At 41.1% G+C, this 24,268-nt stretch overlaps 1 protein-coding gene across 3 annotated transcripts in view; it reads right to left on the bottom strand.

Annotated features, from left to right (window-relative positions):
* Positions 1 to 17,884, bottom strand: part of MOCS1 (molybdenum cofactor synthesis 1) — a 30,103-nt gene extending 12,219 nt beyond the window's left edge. For 2 of the 3 annotated variants that reach the window (XM_030269209.4, XM_012572216.5), the window contains exons 1-4: positions 17,730 to 17,884; positions 9,677 to 9,809; positions 8,879 to 9,046; positions 3,862 to 4,026 (exon numbers count right to left, since the gene is read on the bottom strand). In XM_030269209.4, the coding sequence (XP_030125069.4) occupies positions 3,862 to 4,026; positions 8,879 to 9,046; positions 9,677 to 9,809; positions 17,730 to 17,855 (592 nt within the window). In that variant the 5' untranslated portion in view covers positions 17,856 to 17,884. The remainder of the gene's footprint in view (positions 1 to 3,861; positions 4,027 to 8,878; positions 9,047 to 9,676; positions 9,810 to 17,729) is intronic. The other variant, XM_030269210.4, reaches the window with a different exon arrangement.
* Positions 17,885 to 24,268: the final 6,384 nt, after the last annotated feature.

Genomic DNA, 24,268 nt, shown 5'->3' with positions numbered 1-24,268 from the left:
ATTTTAAAAGGATTTTTCTAAAGTACATTTGGGGTGGAATGGGTTTAGGAGCAACAAAAAGCCCCTTGATTCCCTGTTCAACCCTGGCCGCAGATTAATTGGCCTCCTGAATCTACTGACTATTCATTAGTCAGAAGATCAGAAGCAGCACTTTTCAGGACCATCATTTTTATGACTAAACACAGGAAATTAGTGAACAAAATGTGGCAGAGATTAGAGCATTTAGGAAAGCAATTCAATTGGCCTTTGACCCTTGAAAACAAATGAATGATGTAAAAAACTACAGTGACTTCAAGGAATGAAGTGCCCAGTTCCATCCTACCATTTAGTGTGGCCTACACCTGCCAGCTGCTCTCAAACAGAAATACATAGTTAATTTAGGGCAGGTGTCTTTAACCCTACATGTACCTCTTAAAGCTGGAAGAAAAATAAAGCAACAATGCAATTTTAGAATTCCAAGGTCATTTAGGAAAGCCTCTTAATGATCTCATTCAAACCCCCTCTTCTGTCTACTTTGTTCGAAGTCGAGACTTTTCATCAAGACATCCATTCCATATTTTGTGTATTATTCCCTCCCTGCCACGCTCAGCTGCAGGCAGAGATCAGAGGTGAGCAAGAACGAGACAGCAAACTCTTGAGTTCTACACATTTCTGGTGAATGGCAGTGCTTGCCCTATGTTTGTGAATGCCTCTTCTACCCTGACAGGTTCTAGACTAAGTTCCACTCCTGTTCTGCACATGAAGCTTGGGTATGAGAGATCAAACACTGTATGAGACTGAGCTCCTTCTTCCAAAGCTGTAGTCTTCAAGCAAGTACTTTATACGTGCTAATAAAACGTTAGTAGGTCTCAGAAGTTTTGATGACAATCCCCAGGCTGCTCCTAGTCATATGTTTTTCTGCACAGGTCCATCACCCTCCTTTCCTTATCTATGATCTGCTGGAAACTCAGATTCTCTAGTGAACAGATCATACCTTCATTACTCTGTAAATGCTTTAGCAGAAAAAAGCAGTAACTCAGTAGTATTCTTTGCATACTTAATATAGGATGCGTCAAAAAAAAAAAAAGAAAACTAAAAAGACAAAAATTTCACTTCACTGCTCTCTGGCTAGTAAAGGCATTATAAAGCATGGACATAGGAAAGCAGAAGATAAAATTATTTAATAAACCAGTTCTAATGCTAATCCTGGCTGCAAAAAGTGGTGAAAAGCATAGTGAAATAACTCTTGCAAACAACTGTTCACAGTTAAGGTCTGTCACCCTTTTCAATCACCACCTACTTGTGTACATGCCCAGGAAGTTTCCAGCACCTGTGGTAGATCTCATTCCAATTAAGCAAGATAGCAGGCATATTATAGCAACAGAGATAATGATACACTGCTGTAAGCCAGAGCCATGAATTGGACCAAAAAGCTCTGCTACTGCTCAGAAAATCTAATCTGTGACCACAGGATTATAGAAAGGAGAAACTCAATGTAACTAAAGAGGCCAGGAAGCAACCACTTCTCCTCTTTCACCCAATGAAAAATTTCAATACTTTCATTGTATTTGATTTCTTCTGAAGTTAGAACTTTAGCCAGCTTTACAGTACAGAGAACCTTAGAGGCATCCAGAAAAACCCTATATGGAACAAAACCTCCCAGCATTTAATCCTTACAGGAAAAAAGGCTTCAGGCCTACATTTAATGATACAATTACAATATATCAGTACCTCACCTTCATTGTATGAAACACACACACAAAAAAAAGGACAGGTCATGAAACAGGTTATACTGGCTACCTGCATGAAAGCATTTTTCATTTGTTCATCCCTTAGAATGTGGTAGATTGAAAAAAGTAGAAATATTACGGTATTCTAAAATGCTTTCACACATCAGTGGAATCTCTGATGATCTCACAGTCATTTTGTCTATCCCAACCATCTGCAAGTAGGAGCAGATGTGATGCAGGGCACCAGCAACAAAAATACACATTTTCTGCATCTTCTTAAAACCCTACATTGACTTTCCAGCAAAACAGAGAAATTATTCCAAGTTTCACAAGTTCCTGGTAAGTTCCGTAATCAAATGCCATCTTTACTTTCCAGAGAAGTTATCAGCCTGTAGGAGTCCAAAACCAGGAATCCCTCTCACCTTAACAGAACTATATCTTGTTGCTTCTGGAACTGCCACAGGAGACAGGGTAGCTCTGCAGGGCAGGCACTCTATTCTCTGCTCATGCCATACTTGGAAATCTCCTAATACATAAAAACGCTCAAAAAAAAAAAAAAAAAAGGCATTTTACGTAATTTCAGCCTTTAACCTCAACAAAAGGAGGAAAAGAAAAAAAACCCAAAGCAATAGAACTCGGTGTTACTATTTTTGCCTGACCTCTGCTTAGGAAAAATATCTATTAATCTATTATTTAGAGACATTTTCTCCTCTTAAAAAATATTCAGTAATAGAAATTGCCTTGTTCATTGTCCATGCTGTTCAATTGAGCAATTTCTCTCTTTGTTGGTAAAAGATCTTTTTTTCTTTAAAGGTGGAAGAGAACATTTATATAAATAAAAATTACCTTCATCGCCTAATAACTTTCAGTTTGCTTTATAAGTGGCACATACCTAACAGCTTCAGATATGAAGATCTCTGGCCTTATAATTCAGGAAGCTGGAGGTTCAGGTTTGCCCCTTCAGTGGCAAAAGAAGGGCTTGTTCCTAATGAATGTCACAAACCAGGTAATATTCAAGCACAGAGAGCAGAAGGAAAATGCACAGTCAACACCTGATTGTGATTAGTTACTCCCAGATACCACTCTGGGAGCCAACTATGCCATGACACAACCAGCTCAATGCAATAGCCTACACTGGAAGGCTGATGCTCCAGTCAGCTTTGTGACAGGAACTGATTTCGGCACCATGACACAGAAACCTGAAGTGGTACTCCCATAGAGACTGTTGACAAGGACACCTTTCTGCACCTGCCAGCAGAACTTCGGTTTGCTAGCAGTGACTCAAATGCTGACATTACTTCTCACAGCATTCCAGACTTCTACCCCTTCCCTACACGTATCTGAGGCTGTGGCACCATCTGGTGGCTACTTAGAAGTTTTGTCAGACTTAGACGTTCACAAACTGCTGAAGTTACACTGCTGGACAGGAAGAGAATGATACAACACCAAATCAGTTTTAGTTTGGAAGGAAACCCAACCATGAAGCTGAGCTCTGTGATCAGCTTTAGGATTCATTTAAACCAGAATCTGTAAGACTGGGCATAGGCAAGCATTTTTTAAATTTTACTTGCATACTTGCTCAGTGGGAGAGAAGTTACAAAGCCAGCATCCCTCCTCAAATTACCTAAGGCATGGTTTGTGTTTATTCCTATTAAAAAGTAGTGGATACAGAACATCACTAACCACAAGTGAGACCACTGCTAGCACACCCCAAATATAACTTCCAAAAACTGCCACTATTCGTAACAAGAAGTTCAGTTCTTGTGGCACCTTTGTCCCCAGGTGGTATAGCAGAAACATCTGGGTTTTTTGAACAGTAATAAAGAAGAGCAGAACACAAGACCAACACAAGATTTGGAGAGTCCTCTTGAGAGCTATGACTAACCAATTATAGATTATATGACTAACCACATGGCTAACTCTGGTAAGCTGAGCATCTTCCACTGCACCAGCTCCAACAAAACGGGTTCTACCTGCTAAGCATTACAGAAATGAGGAAAAAAGAGTCACTGTTGAAAAATCCAGTATAGACTACTTTTCCTAGCCTCAGAAGGATAGCAATTCACTTTCCCCCTGAAAGTAACTGACTGTGAAAAATACAGTAAGCAACTCAGAACATTCCTGCAAGTGGCCTTAGAAGACAAGTTTGTACCTTTCCTTCGGACAATGAACTCAAATTTAGCTGGCACCAAAGTATCCAGGCTAATGTTAATGGCATTCAGTCCTGCTTCCTTCAGCCGGGGCAGCAGTCTGGTTAAGTTGATTCCATTGGTTGTGACAGCAATTGTTTTCAGCCCTTCTAGCTTGTACAGTTCACCTAGGAAAGAAAAGTAAAAAGAACACTTTAAAAAAGTAGTTAAACTAAAGGGTGTAAAGGTCACACGGAAAACCCAAAAGATTTTTGAAACAAAGGAAAATGTATCCCTGAATATGTGAAGAAAATGTGGACACTTCAGTGCTTCGGCCTTCTTCTAGTTGTACTGGTTTAAGAGACCAATTTTAGCATAAATCCATTTCAAAAGGTATGAGAGAACAGCTTACTGCAAATGCAACTGGTGTTAAAGTTTAAAGTTTTGTTTTATTAAAACGCACACTAGTTTTGTTTCTAATTTCCTAAATATCTACTTTATTGTTGAAAGGCAGCCCCTGATTTTGTGTACTTTCTTTTCCTCATCCACCTTTGCAAACTGAGTTTTATGTCCTGCAATAATAATAAGCAGCAAGCCAACCCTTTCACAACTGACACCTGACCTGACTGTTTATTTAGCAACTTCTATCCTACAATGCTTTACCAAAAACCAGTTCTAACCCAGAGGTAGCTGCCAGCAGTAGAACTTTAAACTTATGAAAGAAATATGACATGCAATCCTAACTAAACATAAAAAGGTCAACATACTAGACTATTACAGAGAATCCAAGGCAACAACATCCAAAGGGACAAAACATTTGCACTTGACAACTGAAATATTTCCATTACCAGTGGTAGCCCAGCCGACTGGAGAGCGCTTACGCAAAACACTAAAAAAATGGCTAACAAAAGAAAACAGCATAAGAAGCAGCTAATATAATGAAATTAAGATTTAGAAAAGAGATGCCTCCTCGTAAACCAAATGCAGAAATCCTCAGCATACCAGATCTCCAGTTATCAGTAAGCTTTCAAAACTCCAGTTAACAGTACAATAACAAATATGAAAAAAAACCCTCATAAACAACTTGCAGAAGCAGAGCCACAGCAAAATAATTTACTTTGGTTTTTCCTCCCTCCCTCATAGCCTCCACCCTAATTATTTAAGAAATATTTGAAGAACCCTTACTCTTGAGGCAGCTGTAATTACAGCACAAATATTTCATAATCCCCTTGTCCCTCACTATTTTACCTCTATTTATTCAAGTTGATAAGGACTTTATTTCTGCTTTATCTCATTGCCTAGCTCTTTTCAAAATATTCAGCCTAAGCCAAGTCCAGAACATTGGAATGGGTCAAGCTAGGTCACAGCAAAGATGCTGAAGTTTACAGCAGCAGCATTTTAGAACATGATTAAGAGCTCCATAAAGCCATAAAGACATGAGCTTGCAGGGAAAGAGCAATCCTTACTAAGAGAGATTGTTTTTCTGGCCTTCAGCTCTCAAAGTCCTCCCAAATGACCAAGACTAACCGCTTCCTAGAGGATAAGTGCTACTGCTCAATTTTGCCAAAGATTATTTGATGCTAGCTATCACTAGCAGCCTAATCTTTGTGAGAATAAAGGATACATGCTACAACCAGAGGATAGGGAACATCACTACTTTTATGTATAGCCTCTGAATGCACAAAATGCTCAACCTCAGAACAACTGGGAAAAAAAGTCTAGGTGTCATAGAGATTTCATTGCTGGAAAAGTAAAATGCATAAAGGTATTAGATAAAACTAATGCCATCCTGCAGCCTAAAATGGAAAAAAAAATTAAGAAGTAGCACCAGTTGATTAAATCAGCCCAGGCAGCAGCTGATGTCCATGGATCTTCTTCCTCATCAGACAGGGCAAGATACAGGATGAAGCACTGGAAGTACAGTAACATATGGAATTAACTTAGTAACAAACTGGACAGTAGACAGCTGTGAGAAGTTAAGAGATGGAGGCTTAACACTAACACCAACAAGTTAAAAAGGACCAGTCAGAACACTCTAGCAGGTGTAACCTTCACAATGTCTTGGTTTCTTGGCTTATTGACCTCTAAAATTAAAAGAGATTAAAGAGACTTCATAACTTTGTAACTCTCCTTGTACATGTTTGCTGACCTTTAGTCACTGCTTTAGCACCAATCAGCACAAGCAAAGGTAAGTGACAAAAACTAACACGTAGAAAAGGAAACAGAAGAGATGATATAAGTCTACAGCATGAAACTAAAACTTTTATGTCAAGCTTGAGCTATGAAATAAACCACTTTACATTTATGTCTTCCTTTAGGACCAGGAGCATCTTCTTAAATAAACAGTTTTCTTCCATATTCTCCTCCAATCATTTCTTCAATTGCGCTTTGCCCGACTGACTCCAGAAAAGGTGTGCATGCTTCCTAACACATGAATTAAGTCTAACCTACACCACTTCACTCTTGAAATGGGTAAAAAAATAAAAAAAGTTGCTATGAATAGGCATCCAATATTCCACCCTCCACCCCATGGAAAATTATTTCATCAGTGCAGATGTGCACTCCCCAGACTAATAATAACAAATAGCTATCAGTGAGTTTATATCCGGTGCTTATTTAAATTTTGAGTATCTCACAGGGGATGGATTCTATATTCCACTATCAGCTGCTTCACAAAAGTCTCAAACATATGTTTTCAGCAGTCCCCAGGACATAATTTAGCTTTCAGCAAGTATTAGATGCTGACTCACAGTTTATGTACATGCATCTGCTAAAAGATTTTAAATAATCTAAAGAACTGTAGCAGGTCTCTGAACAGCATGGTCGCCCACAGTAGCTTCAAATTACATCTGTTCATTGAAACAACTAAAAAACTTGAATTTGTGTATTAAAAAATTTGGTAACAGAAATCCAGCATTAACATTTTTGAGCTTTACTGGTGGTATTTCACAGATCATTTGTAGTTTGGAGAAAGGCTTGCTGAAAGTAAACCTAACTGAAACCTCAACCCAATTAAGCACAAGATATTGTAGCCAGCTTCGCCAAAACAATCTAGAAAACCAGATTAACCCTATCCCAGACCAAACCAGTACATTGTGCTAAGATGGCTTCAATAAAGATGCTTTACTCAAATTCTGCAGAAGACATTTTTGGGCTTGGTTTTTCCCATAGTTATTACATTGATCTATTTACTTTCCAGTGTCTTATCTTGATCCCAGACTGGGGCATCATAGAGTAACACCAAAATCTGAGAAAACAGAAAGGGTTTGTAGACCTAATTCAACAGTTTTCAACAGATTATAGAAAAGCCCAGCCAGACTAATACAAATCCACAACAGAATGAACTAATACAACATGATGAACATCTTGACATCCCTTACCTTCACCCCAAGATCACTACTGTCATCCACTAAAATGATCACTATGAATCTGTCAAAGTCAGCTGTGAATAGGAACACGGGCAGAATTATGAAAATCCAAAACCATCCATTTCTTCCTTTCAGGCACAAAAATAAAACTTTGAGAATTCTATCACTGGAGTAAGCCAAAACAAAAAGACATCTATCCTTCCAGTACTAATACTTCTGGATTGCAGCAATACAATAATGATTCTGCAGTGACCTGACCACTCCTCTTAGACTATCAACATCATAAGAACTATGTTAAGTCATCAGCTACCACTAACAAATAAAAAGGTGCCTACAATACACTAGGAAAGAAAGTGAACTGCACTGAATTGATGACATGGTTGGTTTCAACTCATTTTCATGCCAATATCACGTGCTGAACTGCAAAGTGTTATTGTATTTTAAACTGCAACCTAATTTACAAATATAGATCCCTTTTACAGGAGCCAATAATAATACCTATTATCATTGGAAATAATCTATTATCTTGAAGGAAACATGTATCTTTAAAGGCATATAGCTTCTTCAGTACTAAAAGCACCCCAAACCCATCGTGCATGGGCAAAATGTTCTAGGCAATGGTATTTCAGAGTTCTAAAAGGTTAGTGCAATTTCAGAACTCATAATCAAAGTTCAAGAAGACACACCCCAGCTCACTCCAGTCACACCTTTTCCAGCTATGAACAGGTCAGTGCTACAAACTACAACAGCTCTGCTGATTCCTTCTGAAGGTCACCTTCTTTGGAAAAGGTCTTTCATCCAAATCCTGAACCAACAGAGCAGAGACCGTTTTCTGCACAAAAGCTCACTGCATCGGTAGGCAATTTTTCTTCTTTCAAGACCTTCTTTTTCCATATAAACCTCCTTCTTATCTTCAATACTTAGAACAGTTTATGCCCAGAAATAGACAAGTTCAGTTGTCTACAATAGACCAAAGCGCACTTACCTACACAGCCTTAATCTAATTCATTGCCACTACACAAATCTACTGCAAGATATGAGACTTTAGACGGAAGAAAAAAGCACCTGACTCAATAAAAAAGATCCAGGCCATGTCATTTAACACAATACCAATCAAAGCAGACAGAATTCTAAAATTTATCCAGTAATTTACCCTCCATTGAAGTAACAGTCTTCATCAGTAAGTTTAAAAACAGGCTTTTCCACCATTCCTTATTAAACACAAGCAAGTGACGTCTGTTATCAAGGTAGCTAAACAAAACCACCAAAAAAACACGCTCCTAAAAAATCAAAGAGAAAACTTGTTTTGTTTGTAAGCACCTATCACTTGTTCCTCCCCAGTGAGGACCTGATCATATAAATTCTTGATATTTCACCCTCAGGCTCCATTATTGCAAACTACTGTAGTAGATGTTGAATATAAAAGCAATAAGCAATGCTAAGTTCAGCTGGTATAATACAAAGACAACTAAGTTCCATGCAAGCAGCAGAGCTGAACTGGAAAACTTCTGGAAGGCACCTTGCATTTCACAATGTTGGGAGAAAGCACCACAGTAAATGTGCAATTATTCTTCTGGTTGCCAGACTGTGTCAGTAGATAGCTGTAAGAGCAACTCTTGGATCAACATGTAGCAAGTCTCTCTGAAATACTCTGTACTGATTTGGAACTCACCCACAATATCCACCACATCAGGACGGATAAGTGGCTCTCCCCCTGTCAGTCGGATCTTGTCCACACCTTCTTTCACAAACAGCCTGGCTAAGGTGATTATCTCCTGGGCAGTTAGTAGCTCTGATTTTGGAGTCAGCTGAACACCTTCCTCAGGCATACAATATTGACCTGAAACAAAGGTTACAGAAATACATGAGGCAAAAAATAACCCGCAACAATTAATCTAATATTGATGGGCAAAATGCACCAAGGGCAGCTGTCTTTAATGGATGCTAAGTGACACCAACTGTGCAAAAATTTTACAATCTCCTACCAATTTCCTGGTTTACTTCAGAGGAAAACTCAACAATAATTCGATGTGCCTCAAAATGACAATGGATCCACTCTGAAGAAAAAGATGACCTTACTTCTATCTAAACTACATTCAAACAGAGACACCAGGTTCAAGCAGCAAGCACTGGAACAACACCAGACTTTGCAGAAGTAATTGTGGGAATGCCTAAGTATGAGCTCTCCTGCTCACAGACTTTGGACACACAAGCATCATTATCTAAACCACACCAAGTCTGATAAAAGATCTGTCACTTCCACCTGTCTCTGGTAGATCCCTAGGCTTGCTCCAGGTTTCCCATCCCACCAGTAGCTCAGCCCCAGTTAGTCTCTATCTGTCATTTATTGTTACTTTGTGAAAACAAGAAACAGAACAGGGCCAACACAGCAATAATACCCTAAGCCAAACCTTGGCTTGTGCACAATATGTGCAGAGGAGTTTTGTGCATGGAAACAGCAGACACTTACACCTGAGGTTGCATTTCTCAGTCAATGAAATTCGCAAGTAATTGTGCTGCCGCCCAAAGCTGTCCATCAAAAAAGCAGAGAATGGAGCAGCATGTTCCAGTACAAAGCGTTCTCTTCCTGAGCTTTGTAATTCCTGTAACAGAAACAAGCAAGTGTTAAATATTTGAATAGCTACCCTGTCAACTTGCTGTATAAATATCAACTTTGAACTCAACTGATAATTATTATTCCATTTTTCCCCACACAGACAGCTGCCCAAGGAAAACCATTGTCAAAAGTGGCCATTCATTAAGTTCCACACCCTACCTTAATCCATTAGTACAATTTTCCCTGTCTTTGCCACAGGTACACGTCAGGCTTTTGTGCAGAATAGAAGGTGTTTTTGTTCAACTGCCTGTCTTTCCTAGAATCAATGATCCAGGATCACTTAGGCTCACTACAGCCCTTGGGTAAATTAAATTAGAGAAGGGGCTCTTCCTGCACTTCAGCACAAAAGAACCTAAAGTTGATGAAACACTGCATTTTTGTTTGTGTTTCTACCATATTCCATGTGCAATATTAACATCCTGTTAACAGCAAAACTGAATTATTGTTATATACAATTATGTTTTGTGACACCTGTCTTCATTTCCAACTAAGTCTTCCTGCCTAAACCCTTTCAACATAATACCTCCAAAAGGCTTGTCTCAGTTAAAAGATGACAAAAAATGCAGGGCATGGTGGAACTGGAAGAGAAGTGTGTGATTCTGAACACCTGTTCAAACTGAATAAAAAAATGATCAGAATTTTAACAATTTCTTTATTAACTGTCATGAAGTGAATATTACAAGTGATTTCTACTTAAAATTTTGGGGTTTTTTTTAAGCACAATGTTATACATTATAGAACAGCACAAGTTTTAGGAAGTATGAATGTTTGCCCTCTAGAATGAGGGCATAAGAAGGATGAGGAGCTGCTGGAGCAAGACCAAATGAGGCCACAAAGGTGCTCAGATGGCTGGAGCTCACCTCCTAAGAAAACCAGCTGAGAGCTGGATCTGTTCAGCCTGGGGAGGAGATAGATGGCTTTGGGGAGAACATTATCACTTTCCAGTACCTAAAGGGGACTACAGGAGAGCTAGAGAGGGACTTCTTAAAGGGTCTGTAGTGATAGGACAAAGAAGAATGGTTTTAAACTGAAAAAGAGTAGATTTAGATATTAGGAAGAAATTCTGTACTGAGGGGGTGGTAAGGCACTGACACAGACCTCCAAAAGAAGCTGTGGATGGTCTTTGAGCAAGCTGGTCTAGTGCAAGGTGTCCCATGGGAGGGGGTTAGAACTAGATGATCTTAAAGGCCCCTTCCAACCCAAACCATTCTAGGCTTCTATGTCCACATTAGTTATCAAATATCCCAAATAGTAGCTGCAAACAAATACAGTTCAAGTTTATATCAAGTAATTTCAAAATACCAGTACCATCAAAGCCAGAAAGGTTAATGTATAGCAAGGTCTAAATGCAGGGAGTCTTGTTGCCTTTAGCCCATGACTTTCCAATTACAATGTTACAGCTCTCTTTTTCTACACCTGTAAAGCTGAAACCACTCTGCTACTTTTGGAAAATATTTTGGTACCTCAAGTGAAACTTACAGTAACTGAACAAACTCTTATCACAGTACTGCAGAAAAGCAAGAATTTACCAACATACTTTTATCAGCTGGTGGATACTTGCTTCAGGCACTACATACAAACATCCAAAACCAACATAATTCAAACTCTGCTAAGTATTTTCATCTACTACATCGGAGTTAAATTAACATTTTATAGGAGGTCAATTTGGTAAGTCATGAATGAGGCATGAATGCCTAGCATCACATAATAAACCAGAGAAAACAAAATAATTAAGGGAATCACCTTCACTGCGTTCTTGTTAGTTAACCCCATACAGACATTTAACAGTCAGCAAATTTCATATCCAGTGGAAAGGCACATACAAAACCATTTCTGTATACATGGTATTCACAAAGTTCATGTGTGTGTGCATCAGCTGCAGAATTGTGCCTCAAGTTAAAATTGTGCTCACTAGTCTTGATAGGATGTAGCAGGCAAAGGATTAAATGAAGTTTTGACATAAATTAAGATGCAGAATTAGGAACAAAGCAAAATGACACATTCAGTGGGTATTTAAACTGCTTACCTAAGCTAAAGTCACGACTCCCGTCCAGTGAAAAACAGACATGAAATTCCCAGACATACCAAAATCAGAATGTATGGGATGATAACAAGGGACCAGGCAGGAACACACACAACCACAACCATCAGCTCCCTGGCTCTGGTTATCACTAGTAACCAAAGGAGCTAACCCTGCACAGGATTTCCCTACAGCTCTTGCAAGAAATCTAGAAATGGCCAGCTAAAATGTTGAATCACCCAGCTATGCTTCTTCAAAACATTTTATTGTGAAACCATTTGTAAGAAACATTTGTGGGTGGGTGGAAGCCATAGAGGACCCTCAGTAATCAAATCAACCAGACAGCAAAGGTTATCTGGGGAAGAGACCCAACTTCAGCCACCAGCAGGCGCAGCAATTTTATTTCCAGCTGTGCTAACACCAGGCTCCTGCTAAACTTACAAGCAGGAGTAGTCATTCTTGGCAGCACAATCTTTTCCCTAACCTTTAAACAATCCACTGTACTTGATCCTAACAGTTTTGCGGTAAGGTAAGAAGACCTTACTCTAGGAATATCCATAGCAGTGAGGAGCTAGAGACAAGGGAGATACAAAGTGGCTGTTTCAAAGCCCAGAAAACATCTCTTTACCCCTGATAAAACTGCAGTAGTAGCTTCCACGGAATTGCTTCTTTGCCGGAAGAAAGCAATCCCTTTCAGTTTCAGGGACTGCAACAGCAGAGGCGTATGGGGTGAAGGCCAGCCCTGCCAAGGCTCGGCCTTCCCTTCCTGCATCATCAGAAGTGCAGCCACACCCACTGCTCACACACTCCTTCACCTCCCCTTCCTGCAGCAGGCAGAACAAGATATCTGGTTTTTAAACACCCGGGGAAAATGCTCCAGACTAGGCGTGTGTGGGTTGCTGTACAGCTTTAGGTTACCAAAAAAATCCCAAGTTGGGAATCCATGCTTAGACAGAAATGCTAGCTCTGTTCCACTTATTTTAAGTAAGTGTTTCTCCAAATACAAGCCAGGTTAACTGAAAGAGCCCAGGTAAATATCCAGACTTCATTTCTTCATCTTCCTCAGTCAGAAAATTCAACCTTGAACAGATTCAATCTAAGGATATTTTAAATCTGCCAAACTCAGAAAAAACACAACACAAGAAAGTGTTTTTTTCTTGAAAACTATGCTGCTTTCTGGCTTGGCTGGATATCTGATATTCTCCTTCCTATTATTTTGGAAAGGTGTTCACATTTGAGAAGGAAAGCACTCCCAGGTTTATTAAAACTACCTGAGCCCCTCTTGTGGGAGCTCTCCTCTCCTGTTTCTTTCCCAGTAATGCTTTTTTGCAACTTTTTCAGGATTGGGCTTCCTTACCACTCCACTTGAAGACAGAACAGTACAAACATCGTGCCCCTCAGTTGTAGAGTGTGCATTAAAGGGAGGGAAAGAAGGGAAAAGTTGGCCTCCCTGGAAGAAAGGTAGGGGCAAATGAGGGACACTTTGATACTTTTATGTAATGAAAGACAAAACTGCATACTTTCAAAGACAGTAATATGCTTAAAATAATTTCCAGGAAGGAGGCCCCACTGGAGTGGGACACAGAAGACCAGCTCTGTTGCTGGTCTGTCATCCATCTGCATGGCTGCTAAAGGTAAGGCAGCTAAAGTAAGAGGAATAATACTGCCCTTCATTAATTACTCTGAAGTGAACTGTAAAGAAGCAGTATTAAAAGAACAAGCACTCAGGGATAGATTGGTCTCAATAAACTTAAAAGTTTCTGCAAAGTGGTGGGTTTTAGAAGAGGGAAAAGAAAAATGTTTTACACAGCTACTGGAACTTCTTTCCATCATTTTCTTGTTGTGTATAGAAATGGGTTTGTCAGGGAGGGAAGAACAACAGGAGATGGAATTTTTAAGTGTATTCAGTTTTTGACCAATTAGATTGCAGCACAGAAGAATTACCAGATACCCATAAGCCATAATAGTGGATACTTATCAGCTTAAACTCCAAAAGAGGTGGATCCTGTACTACCAAAACTGCTACTACACCCAGCACCTGCTCATATTTTTATCAATACCACAGAAAAGCCCAGTTATCAGAGATGAAAACTCAGCTGCCTTCCTGGTTAACTCAGAGCAAGGATGAAGCCTTCCCTCAGGTTGTTGTGTAAGTAGGATTCTCTGAAGGGGAAGAATAGGTTGAGGTTGAACCTTGTCACTTGCAGCCTTTGTGAGAGCTATTGGAACGGGAAGAAAGCAAAAGCCTGCTACAGTTCCCAGGCTACAGGAAAAGGGTTATTCAGTTTCCTGAAGTAAGAAAAGGTGGATAGTTGCTGGTATTTTAACATATCAATGCCCAATTATTTTTGCACTCAAAAGGGATGTCTATAACCCACAAGTCCCCACTCTGGTCTCTCTATAGTTGACAGGAGACACTTCTGCACATGGGAGGAGTATGCCCTGTCATACAGTGTGCTTTATCTGATCTGTGAAAAAAACAGGTTCATTCTCTGGGCTGTCAATCACATGTTCTATACTAGTACTGAAAGAATGAGAGTTTAGCTGACTGCACCTAGCAGCTATATTTTGACAAGCTGTCAACCCTTCAGACCTGACAACTCACCTATGATTTCCAGGAGAGCTCTTCTAACAATGCAGCAAAATTGGAAGCTGTCAGCAGAGGTATTAATAACTACCACGAACACCACAAACTGACAGATACTAGAAAGGCTCAGTTAAACACAAGGGGGCAGACAACAGAATTCTTATCTACTAATCAAGCTGAAGATCAAGTAGTATCCTTGCTCTACTCTTCCAACTTCACTTCTTCCCCAGTGATATTTGTGCACCATAAAAGAGTAAAGATTTTTATTTGTGCACCATAAATGAGTAAAGCTTTTTATTTGTGCACTATAAAAGAATAAATGCAAAGACTTCTGCCTGGACCTCAGGGACTACCACAACCTGAGTACCCATGACACTGTTAGTGCTGATCCTGCATCCACTGGCTCTTCAAGCTCCTGCAATCCCGCTGGGTTTGTGCACAGCACTGCTGTCTCAGTGCAGCACCTAACACTGCTGCAGTGTCACACACACAACTCAGCAAGAGTCATGCCTCACCTTTAGCATCTTTGTAGAGAAGTGGTGACATAATGTCCTTGGTTCAACCTGGAAATCAGACAACCGCAGAGGTTGAAATGGGTCTAAGTAGGCCAAGTGCCAGAATGAAGTCAGAGCTGAGAAGTCCAAGATAAATGTTTTTGTGAGGGCTCAGCAGCTGCTGTCCAAGAGCTGACCCCAAATAGCAGGCTGTGCTTGTGGGTACTGGCATGGAGAGCACTGCCAGGGACTGCCACTGGCTACCCACAAAACAGAGCAGCAACACACAGAGCCTTTGAAACTCAGCCGAGATTTAGGACCATGTGAGGTCTTTCTGGGCAAGCTGGACTCTCCACTTTATCCCACTACTGAAGGCTTCATTGTGGCCACAGAAATTTTCAGGTAGTTGTGTTTGGATTACAGGATTGCAAGAGCAGATGGAAAAAGATGAAGTGAAACTTTGTATCAAGACCCTTACTGGGCATGATACTTCTAGAGCAGAATTAAAAAAAAATATGTTGATTTCTAGTTTTGTAGTAGAAATAGGTCATCCTACCTGATCGTTTTAGTTCAACAATACAGTCTGTACATGTATTATCACGGATACAAAATGTCAGGATGGCATCAAACTTTAACTGTGAACTAGTCAAGAAAAATTCAAAGAAACACTTGCACACAACAAACCATGAAAATGCTACTTTCAGAGTGCCTGTAGCTTCATGCCCTGTTCTAGCCTTAGAAAAAGAACTCCACTCTGTGCACACATCTGAGACTGACAAGTGTATCTCAAAAACCAAGATTCAAACAAGCAAATTGTTTGCCACACACCACAAGTACAACAGTGGTACTGACCCCACTGTTTGCAACCCAACCCAAAAGACTTCAAGTGGATGGCCTTGGACACAGCCTCCCAATTGCCTCTTGAACTGCATGAATTACAAAGTTCTTCCTTCCATAGCTGGAGTGACCATTTTAAAGGGGACTGAAATATAGTCTAGTGCTCTCTTCTCCCCTTTGCACACACCTCCTCCCCAAAACCTCAGGAAACTAAACAGAACCCATGAATACTTGCAGCTCCAGCACAGAAGACAGGCAAGCAGTATTCACAACTGTCTCGAATGTTTGAATGTTCTCTCATTTGAAAGCACATTTCACTGTCCCCTATGTCTGTAATGCTAATTGCATCTCTCTACAGATGAATCCCAGGAGAAACTGAGAACAGAAAAGAGCAATGAGTATATTATCCCTGTATAGCTACTAAGTCTGCAGTTCCTTTCTTTTGTTACACTAGCTCACTTCTCAAGCGCTGCAGGATATGAGCCAGTGGCCTGGCACACTTCTAATATTTACAATACCACAAATGCGTATCCCCCAGCCCATTCTTTCCAGCTACCATGGCTTTTTGCCCCTAAGGGAGGTAGGGCTTTCAGATGGATGCTGTAATCAAGCTCCCTCAAAACTATTCCTGAATGTTTGTTACAGCTACCCAATGTAAAGAAAGTAATGAAAAGTAATTCTGATCAGAATGTATAAAAATGTTTATGGCCTAGGAAAACAACCACACAAAACAAATTCAATAACCTTTCTAGTTTCTGGAGTCAAGTAAGCATTCAATAAAGCAACACACGAATCCATTTGGTTTCCTGTAAATAAGTGGCAGTGAATGCCTTCAATTCTGGCGACACGGAGTCTGTCACTAGTAGCTTTAGCCTATTTTCTGTTTGTTAAAGCCAGCCATGCAATTGCAAGTAACTCAATAAATCATGTCCCAGCTGGGATTGCTCTGTGTGCCATGCTCTATTTCTGCTAGACAGTTACAGAACCTTTGCCTTTCCGCGTAGCTTTTTCTTCTGCATCAGGACACAAAGAGACCAAACCCGCTGGAGGGATGTAAAGTTAAACAGGGAGAAGCCGTATCAGGGCAACTCCTGAGTTGACTTCTTGCCAGCACCAGAACAAACAGGTTCGGTGCGAAGTTCGCGTTGACCATCGGAGCACAACCACCGAAAGCTGCCAAACCACTCGGGTTTTGACCCAGGCTGATCAAAGAGCGTTGTGTAATCTCTCATTTGGCTGGGCAGGAGCACAGGACCGGCTCGGTCCATGAGACCGAGTGCCCCACGTCCTTCCAAAATGTGCCATCTCAACAAAACAAGGACATATAGCTGTTATTTCTATGGTTTTCCCCCGCTCCACGCAGCCCCCCGAATGAATCCGACTAGCTCAGAGATATGGGGCTGTGAGGGGAGGAATACCAGGAGAGGGAAAGGTATTCAAAAGAGGCTCCTTACCCAGGGTGTTGGAACAGCCCTCTTTATTCTGTGGTGTCCATGGAGAGCGGGGCAAAAGAGGAAGAGCAGGAAGTCTCAGGGGTCTATATAGGTTTTGGACAGGGTGGGCTTTCCTGGCTCCCCGCCAACCCCATTGGGGCAGGGAGGAGGATCCAGGGTTTATCTTGATCAGAGCCACAGAGGCCCTAGGAAAGGGGGGACAAAAGGGTGTCCAGGAGCTCACCGTAACATATAGCATTATGTACTACTACATATTTTGCTGACTGTTCCCTCCGCGCCCCTATAGACAATCAGCTCATGTTCAGCGCACAAACCACCGGTCGGTCCGGGATACGTCAGAGATTCTATGGACAGGTCGCATTTCTCTGCGGTGCCCCAAGACCCCTCCACCAAACACATCCTCCTAGGGACGAGACACCGGCCCGGCACGGCACAGCACGGCATGGCACGGCTCATCTCCCCCGCACCCCCGAACCCCTCCCCGCCCCGCCGTTCCCCCCCGGGCCCGCCTCACCTGCGCGGCGGCTGAGGCGGCGCGGGCGCGCGCCCCGCTGCTGCTGCAGGCGCGGCCCCGCGAGGCGGCCCCGCGCGCCCCCGGCCGCAGCCGCCCCCACACCCACAGCGCCGCCGCCGCCGCCATGCGGCTCCGCTGCCCCAGCGCGCGGGGGGCGCCGGTCACGCGGGGAGAGGCAGCCAATGGGAGTGGCGGCCGCCGCGCTGCACGCCGGGAGTTGTAGTTCGCTCCCCTCAGGCGAGCGGGTGGAGGGTACCCGCAAGGTCACTCGGCAGCGCTGTGTGCTCCCCGCGGAATATCACGGGGTATTCTCAGTTGAAAGAGAGCCACAAGGATAACCGGGTTTGACTGCATAGGATCATCCCCAATAGTCACCCCACGTGCACAATATTGCCTCTAGAATTCAGCCAGGCTTGGTGCTGTCACCGCTTCCCTGAGGAGCCTCTTCCAGGGCCCAACCGCCCTCTGCGTAAAGAACCTGTGAAAAACGCCAATCGCTTGGTTTTTAAAATTTTAAAAGTTTAATAATAATAAAAGGGTTATAAAAATAATAATACAATTAGAGTAATGAAGTTTAGAGTTAGGACAATTACGAGACAATAAAAAGCAAAGAATTACAGACGTCCGGATGCTCTCGGACACTAAGTCACGAAAAGCATCCCTTGAGAACAAAGGAATCACCCTTAAAACAATACACTTGTTGCATATTCATATATCCTTCATGGTTATCCATACATTCTATTTAAAACAAGAAACAGTCTGTTGTATGTCAACTGTTTCCTTTAATCCCCATGGTGTCTTCGAGTCTGAGCAAGGCCTGAAGAAATTAGTAAGAATCTGATAAGAAGCCATAAATTCTTCTCCTTTGGAAGATTTAGGTGTTCCTCGAAGCGAGTATCTCATTCCTAAAAAAAAAACAACTCCCCCCACATACATAGTCTCTATTTTAACATTATGTTGGAACCTAAAACTATATTTAACACAGTACTTAAGAGAATTAATACAGCATAACTTTCTAACATTACACATATAATATTCATTGTAATATTTGCAAAAAGCCAATCATAAAATACATAAAATACGCATTTTTCACAGAACCTTTTTCCTAATATCCAGCCTAAACCTCCTCTGACACAGCTTAACGCCATTCCCTCAAGGTCTGTCACTGGTCACCAGAGAAGAGATCTGCCCTGCTTCCCTGTTTCTCCTCGTGAGGAAGGAGATAAGGTCTCCCCTCAGCCTCCTCCAGGCTGATCAGACCAAGTGACCTCAGCCTCTCTCCATACAGTTTCCCCTCAAAGCCCTGTCACCATCTGTGGTGCTTTCACTTCCCTAAATTCCTCCCAGGACACCATCATTGTTGGTGACTCAAGCCCCATGACCCTCAGCAGCAAATCTGCACTAAGAGCTTTTTCCCTCTGCCTTTCCCCACCCTCACCTCAGCACCCCAAAAGCCAGGCATGGAGCCTGAGCTCTGCCTGCTGGCTGCCTTCAAGGGACACGTGTGCACTGAAAGGCATACACATGAGCTAGGTATCCCAGCAAGGCTGCTAGAGGAGTGAAAATAATGAATATCATTAGTCAGGGAACATTTGTGGTGGAAGCAACTCCTCTAGTCAGCACCAGTTTCAAGTAAAATCTGTACATCTAGTCATAAGATAGGCACAGTGACTAAATAAGGCATAATGGATCTTACGGAGCATAAGAAACTAATATTACAGTTTTCCTGCCTTATATAGTTGGTTTTTTTTCCCATGCTCTCAGTGTTTCACAGACAAGGGGCTCATGATGAAAAGTCCAGCATCCTGCTGTCCATCTCCAGGTGAGGGTCTGCAGAGCATGGTCACCCAGTGCCAAGCTGAGCTGGAGCCACTGGTTCTGAACATACTTTATACCTGAAAGGAGTGCTTGGCAGGGTGCCCAAATTTTCCCCGGATCACCTTCCCTGAATCATGTCAGCTATGCTTCCAAAAGACATGTGATTCCCTAAATGTCTTTTATTGCTCTCAGACTTAGAACTGTGCAGCTGTGAAGATAAAAACTCACAATTTTATACACCATGCTACTGTATGATCACGTTTCCATTCTAAAAGAATTTTGTTTTCCATTACAAAATTGCTGTGTCAGGGGTATTTTATTTGCAACTACTGACTGAAAACACATTAACAATTCTCTGCACAGTCTTAATCCTTTAATGTTTGATCTGTGCATTACTTGTTGATGTTTGAGTAACTATTGCTTGTGTCAGCCAATACTTCCAAAGTTATGTGTGCTGGTACAGATTAAATTGTTTAGTCAGGTTATACTTAAATCTTTGCTCTGTAGTAAAACCCCTTTTTCTGTCCAATTCACTCTAGACTTTAGACTTTATTCAGTCTTTAGACTGGTTACAGACTAACAGGAAAACTTAATACCTTATTGCTATTTTTCCCCCTAAAACTTAAGCCATTTGAAGATAAATACAGACTTGACTGATCTACAATGTGGCTAAATATCCAGTCTGAAGCCATGTCCACCAGTGTGATGTCCAGGTAACATATACACAGACTGAAGCAGTAGACAAAATATTGGTTCAAATTACAATTTTCAAAAGGTGCAGAAACAAGTTTGATGTAGACATTTACAGTAGCTATATGAAGCGTCACTTCTCTCTGTAGAATTGGAATAAATGTAATTAAAGGATTTCTGGATTTATTTGAGGAGTAAGTGGTAATGACAGTTGAAATACAGAAGGCACTTTAGCTTCATATTAAATGTAATAATTGTTCAATTCAGTGAACCTCTCAGTTGCAAAAGAGGTTTAATTAGATGTGCAATGAATAAAGATGAAAATTTGTTATAAAATCATCAAGAGAAAAAAAAAATTATTGCTTGCTTCATCAGAATCTGCAGTCTATTTGAATATGGTGATGCTCATCATATCTGGAAAGTTAAGAAATTAATTGCCTTTGCATACTTGAAGCCTTATATTTTTTCCAGTTTTCAGGTTTTACAAATATAGGCATGTTTCATTAAACCAGCATAAAATTAGCTTTTACACCTCAACAGGCAAACTTTTACTCTCAGGAATATCTTCTGCTGGTTTTCAGAAACACTTGCCCAGCATTAAATGAAGCCATGAAATAAGCGTAATGAAATAAAAGCATCTTCATAAGAGATGATTTTGGTTTACTTCACTGGGGCACTGCCATGTCGTGTCATGTAATCTCGTGTCATGACATGTCACAAGTCATGAAGAATAAGCACCTGAGACAGCAGCTGGAGGTTTGATTTCTTTGATTTTTTTTTTTTTTCAGCAGCTATCCAAAGGACTAGTAGTCTGAAAATAATTAAGGCTTTGAGGTTTGTGTATCTGCCCCACGATGCTGTATGGTGTCACACCCTTGCGCTGTAACCAAGTTGGGTGTGACATTCTATCCTGGCAAGATAATGCCTATCTGCTTCTGACTGCAGAGCCACTGTAGCGAGGCTCAGACATTTAGGCAAAGCAAACTCTTGCCTCTGGTGTTTCAGTTGTCACAAAGACATTCACTTATCTTTGGCACAAGGTAATTATTTAGTCCAAATTCCAAAGAAAGACATTTCCTGCTCTTCCTGCTGCTGCCTTTCTTCCTGACTTAGCCCTGTCTTATTTATCTGCTTATTTGTTCCAAGATTTTGCTGAATTCACACTTAATACCTTAGGGATGGGTCTCTCTGCACTTGTACACATCCAGGGATTAGCTAACTTTCCCCAAAAGACTCTGCACTGTGCTGTTTGTAAAGGTCTGGGTGCCTGCCAAGGGGTATTAAACCCACATGGGCAATTGAAGGGCAGCGTCCTCTCCATATCCTCTGGGAGCATATGCCAAAACAATATAAAAATGCAAAGTGCTGGACTACTTCCAATGTTCCAGTGTTTCAAATAAGCACTGAACAAAGTTTTAGAGATATGTTACTAATAAAATAATAATGACTTAAAAGTCTCAAGAGAGAGTTCAGGCTGTGAGCTGGATGCTTCTGCCACACTGAATCACAATTGCCTCATTGTAGAAACAAGGCATTCATCAAGAGTTACTCAACACCTTTCTGAAACTTTGGGCTACATGCCTGAACAGAAACCAGGGCAAAGTGGAAGACCTCATCATGTCCTCACGTGGAGCTGGAACACCGTCAGGACGCATGCTGGGACTGCTGTTAGGAAAGAACTGCATGAGTGTAAGCCAAGGGAAAGCCTCCATGTCCAGCTTCCTGCAAAGTGAGCATGAAATAGCAAAATTTCCAAGACATATTCACTGTTTTGTCTATCTGTTGCAAGAGCAGAACAACAGAACATATCCCTCTCCACATTTGTTGCTTGTGAACAGCATAGCCCCTACTTAAAAGAAACTACAACAAAGAGATTCACTGTCAAACTTCAGGGCACAAGTGAGGTACAAATGACTACCTTAGAATGTCTCACTGTTACTCAGGATCATGACAGCATTTTACAGTTCAAAGCACACCACTGCATAATTCTTGTCCACACTTGAGAAATCCTAGGGAGCTGATACAGCAGAGGCTTCTGTTTGCTTTCCTCATTACATACAAAGAGGCATGAGAACCTTCGTAGTGTTTCCTCCTGGTAGCTGACCCAAAATAACATCTGCAGTTCTCTAGAACATGCTGCTTCCGTGGAATTAAAAAGCATGTGTTGCCAAGCACACAGACTTACAAACAAGGATTTGGTAAATACCACTGCCAAGTCTGCCACAAAAACAGATGCACTCACACAGATGCAGAAGAAATCAGAAAAAATTAGTCTGAAGATAATTGGTACGGAACCAGCCATGCTGGTTAGAAAATATGTGTCAATGCTGTCTTCTCCTTTTCCTCCTTACCTTCCATGTGCTGGAGAAACCCTCTCTTCCCTCATCTTATTACCATCCTCCTTTGCTGCATTTCCTTCGATATCGTTAATCTTTTCTCTCATACTCATGAGAAAAGAAAACCTGGAAATTTAATATTGCTAAATTTAGTGTTGAAATTGTTTGCATTCTCTGTTTGAGCAGTATCTAGCAGTATCCAGAGTAAACAGCTGTATAATACTGAGAAATCCGACTGATCCTACACATTAAAGCAAAGAATATGTTTACTCTTCCGTGCTTTTGCAAAGCCACACAACAAGAGGATTAAGGGAATTAAGAAATGCATAAAAAGCAGACATTGATATAATTAGAAAAGGGGAAAAAAAGGAGGAAGAAAAGAAGGGCAGAAAGGGAGAAAAGGAAAGAGGAAGAGACAGAGGAAGAAAGGGAGGGAGGGAGAGAGGGAAAGATTTTTGAGAGAGAGAGAGAGGGAAGGAGGGAGGGAGGGGGGAGAGAGAGAGAGAGGAAAGGAGGAAGGAAAGGATTTTTGATGTGAGTTTGACCTTATCATTTATGCATGACCATACCCTCTTTTGGCTTCCTTCCTTTACAAGAAATATCAACATCCCACCTTCATTATTGCACAATTTAGCCCTTTGTTGGTTTTGTTTTGTTTTATTTGTTTTTGGTTTTTTTTTTTTGGTTTGTTCTTTTTTTCTTTTTTAATCTGGGAGTTGCATGCAGGACAGCTGCAAAACTTCTCTTTATCTGGAGCAGGATTGCACAGTTCCACCCTTACTCAACATTCCTTGTAAACAGGCTGTTCATGTGCTGATAACACTTTTGCTGGTCTGTGTGCTTATTGCATTTAATGCCTGAGTGCTGTGAGAAGAATGAATGTAGGATCATAGGACAACCCCATCCGATCAGATTGACATAGACATAACCAAAGGAAAGTTTAGACAAGCTTGTACATTGTCTTAGCCTAAGTCTAGGTGGGTTTCTTCTGTCCTAGGCAGCTCCAGGTGTAGGATTGCATTTAATCTGTTAGCATGCCTACATTTTTTGTACTTGACAGAATTTAAGGGCGTGGTAAAAGGAGGTACCCGAGTTAGGAAACACCAGGAGACTCTTTTTCCTTTCCTACAGATGACCTCTACTTCTGATGCTCTGCCCTCTTAACTCCCATTGCTCCTTTCCATGTTAAAGAAATCCTGTTCAGCTTTATGGACTGAAGTTAACTCTACTTGTATGTGATGGTTCTCTATGTAGCAGCACAACTGACACTCCAGTAGCCAGGCATAGGGTCAGAAAGATGATTCTCAATACTGAGAATTCTGTGGTATTTTGGATAAAAGAAATCATGGTCCTCCATTTTCCTTGAAGTGCAGATCCAGCTTTTAGTCTTCATCTACTCTGAGAAGGAATTATGTCTTCACTTCTCCAAGAGAAACATGTCCTTAAGTATATGGGAAAAAAAAGAAAAAAAAAATTCCAATGCTAGTATTGTCTTGCTCTCTTGAAGCTAGTCCTGTATTTGGAACAGCAATTAATTTAGTTAAACAGCTGGACATATGATCTGATAAAATACAATTAGCATTTCTCATTTAATTTGTGTTGAAGCAAGTCGTTTTATCAATAACAACAAAAAACCTTCTCAAAATCCCAACAAAACAATAAGCAAGATCAGAGACATTCAAGATTTTCTTGTGA

The sequence above is a fragment of the Taeniopygia guttata genome, chromosome 3, assembly GCF_048771995.1.
Source record: "Taeniopygia guttata chromosome 3, bTaeGut7.mat, whole genome shotgun sequence".
Lineage (NCBI taxonomy): Eukaryota > Metazoa > Chordata > Aves > Passeriformes > Estrildidae > Taeniopygia > Taeniopygia guttata.
This window is presented reverse-complemented; position numbering and strand designations above follow the sequence as displayed.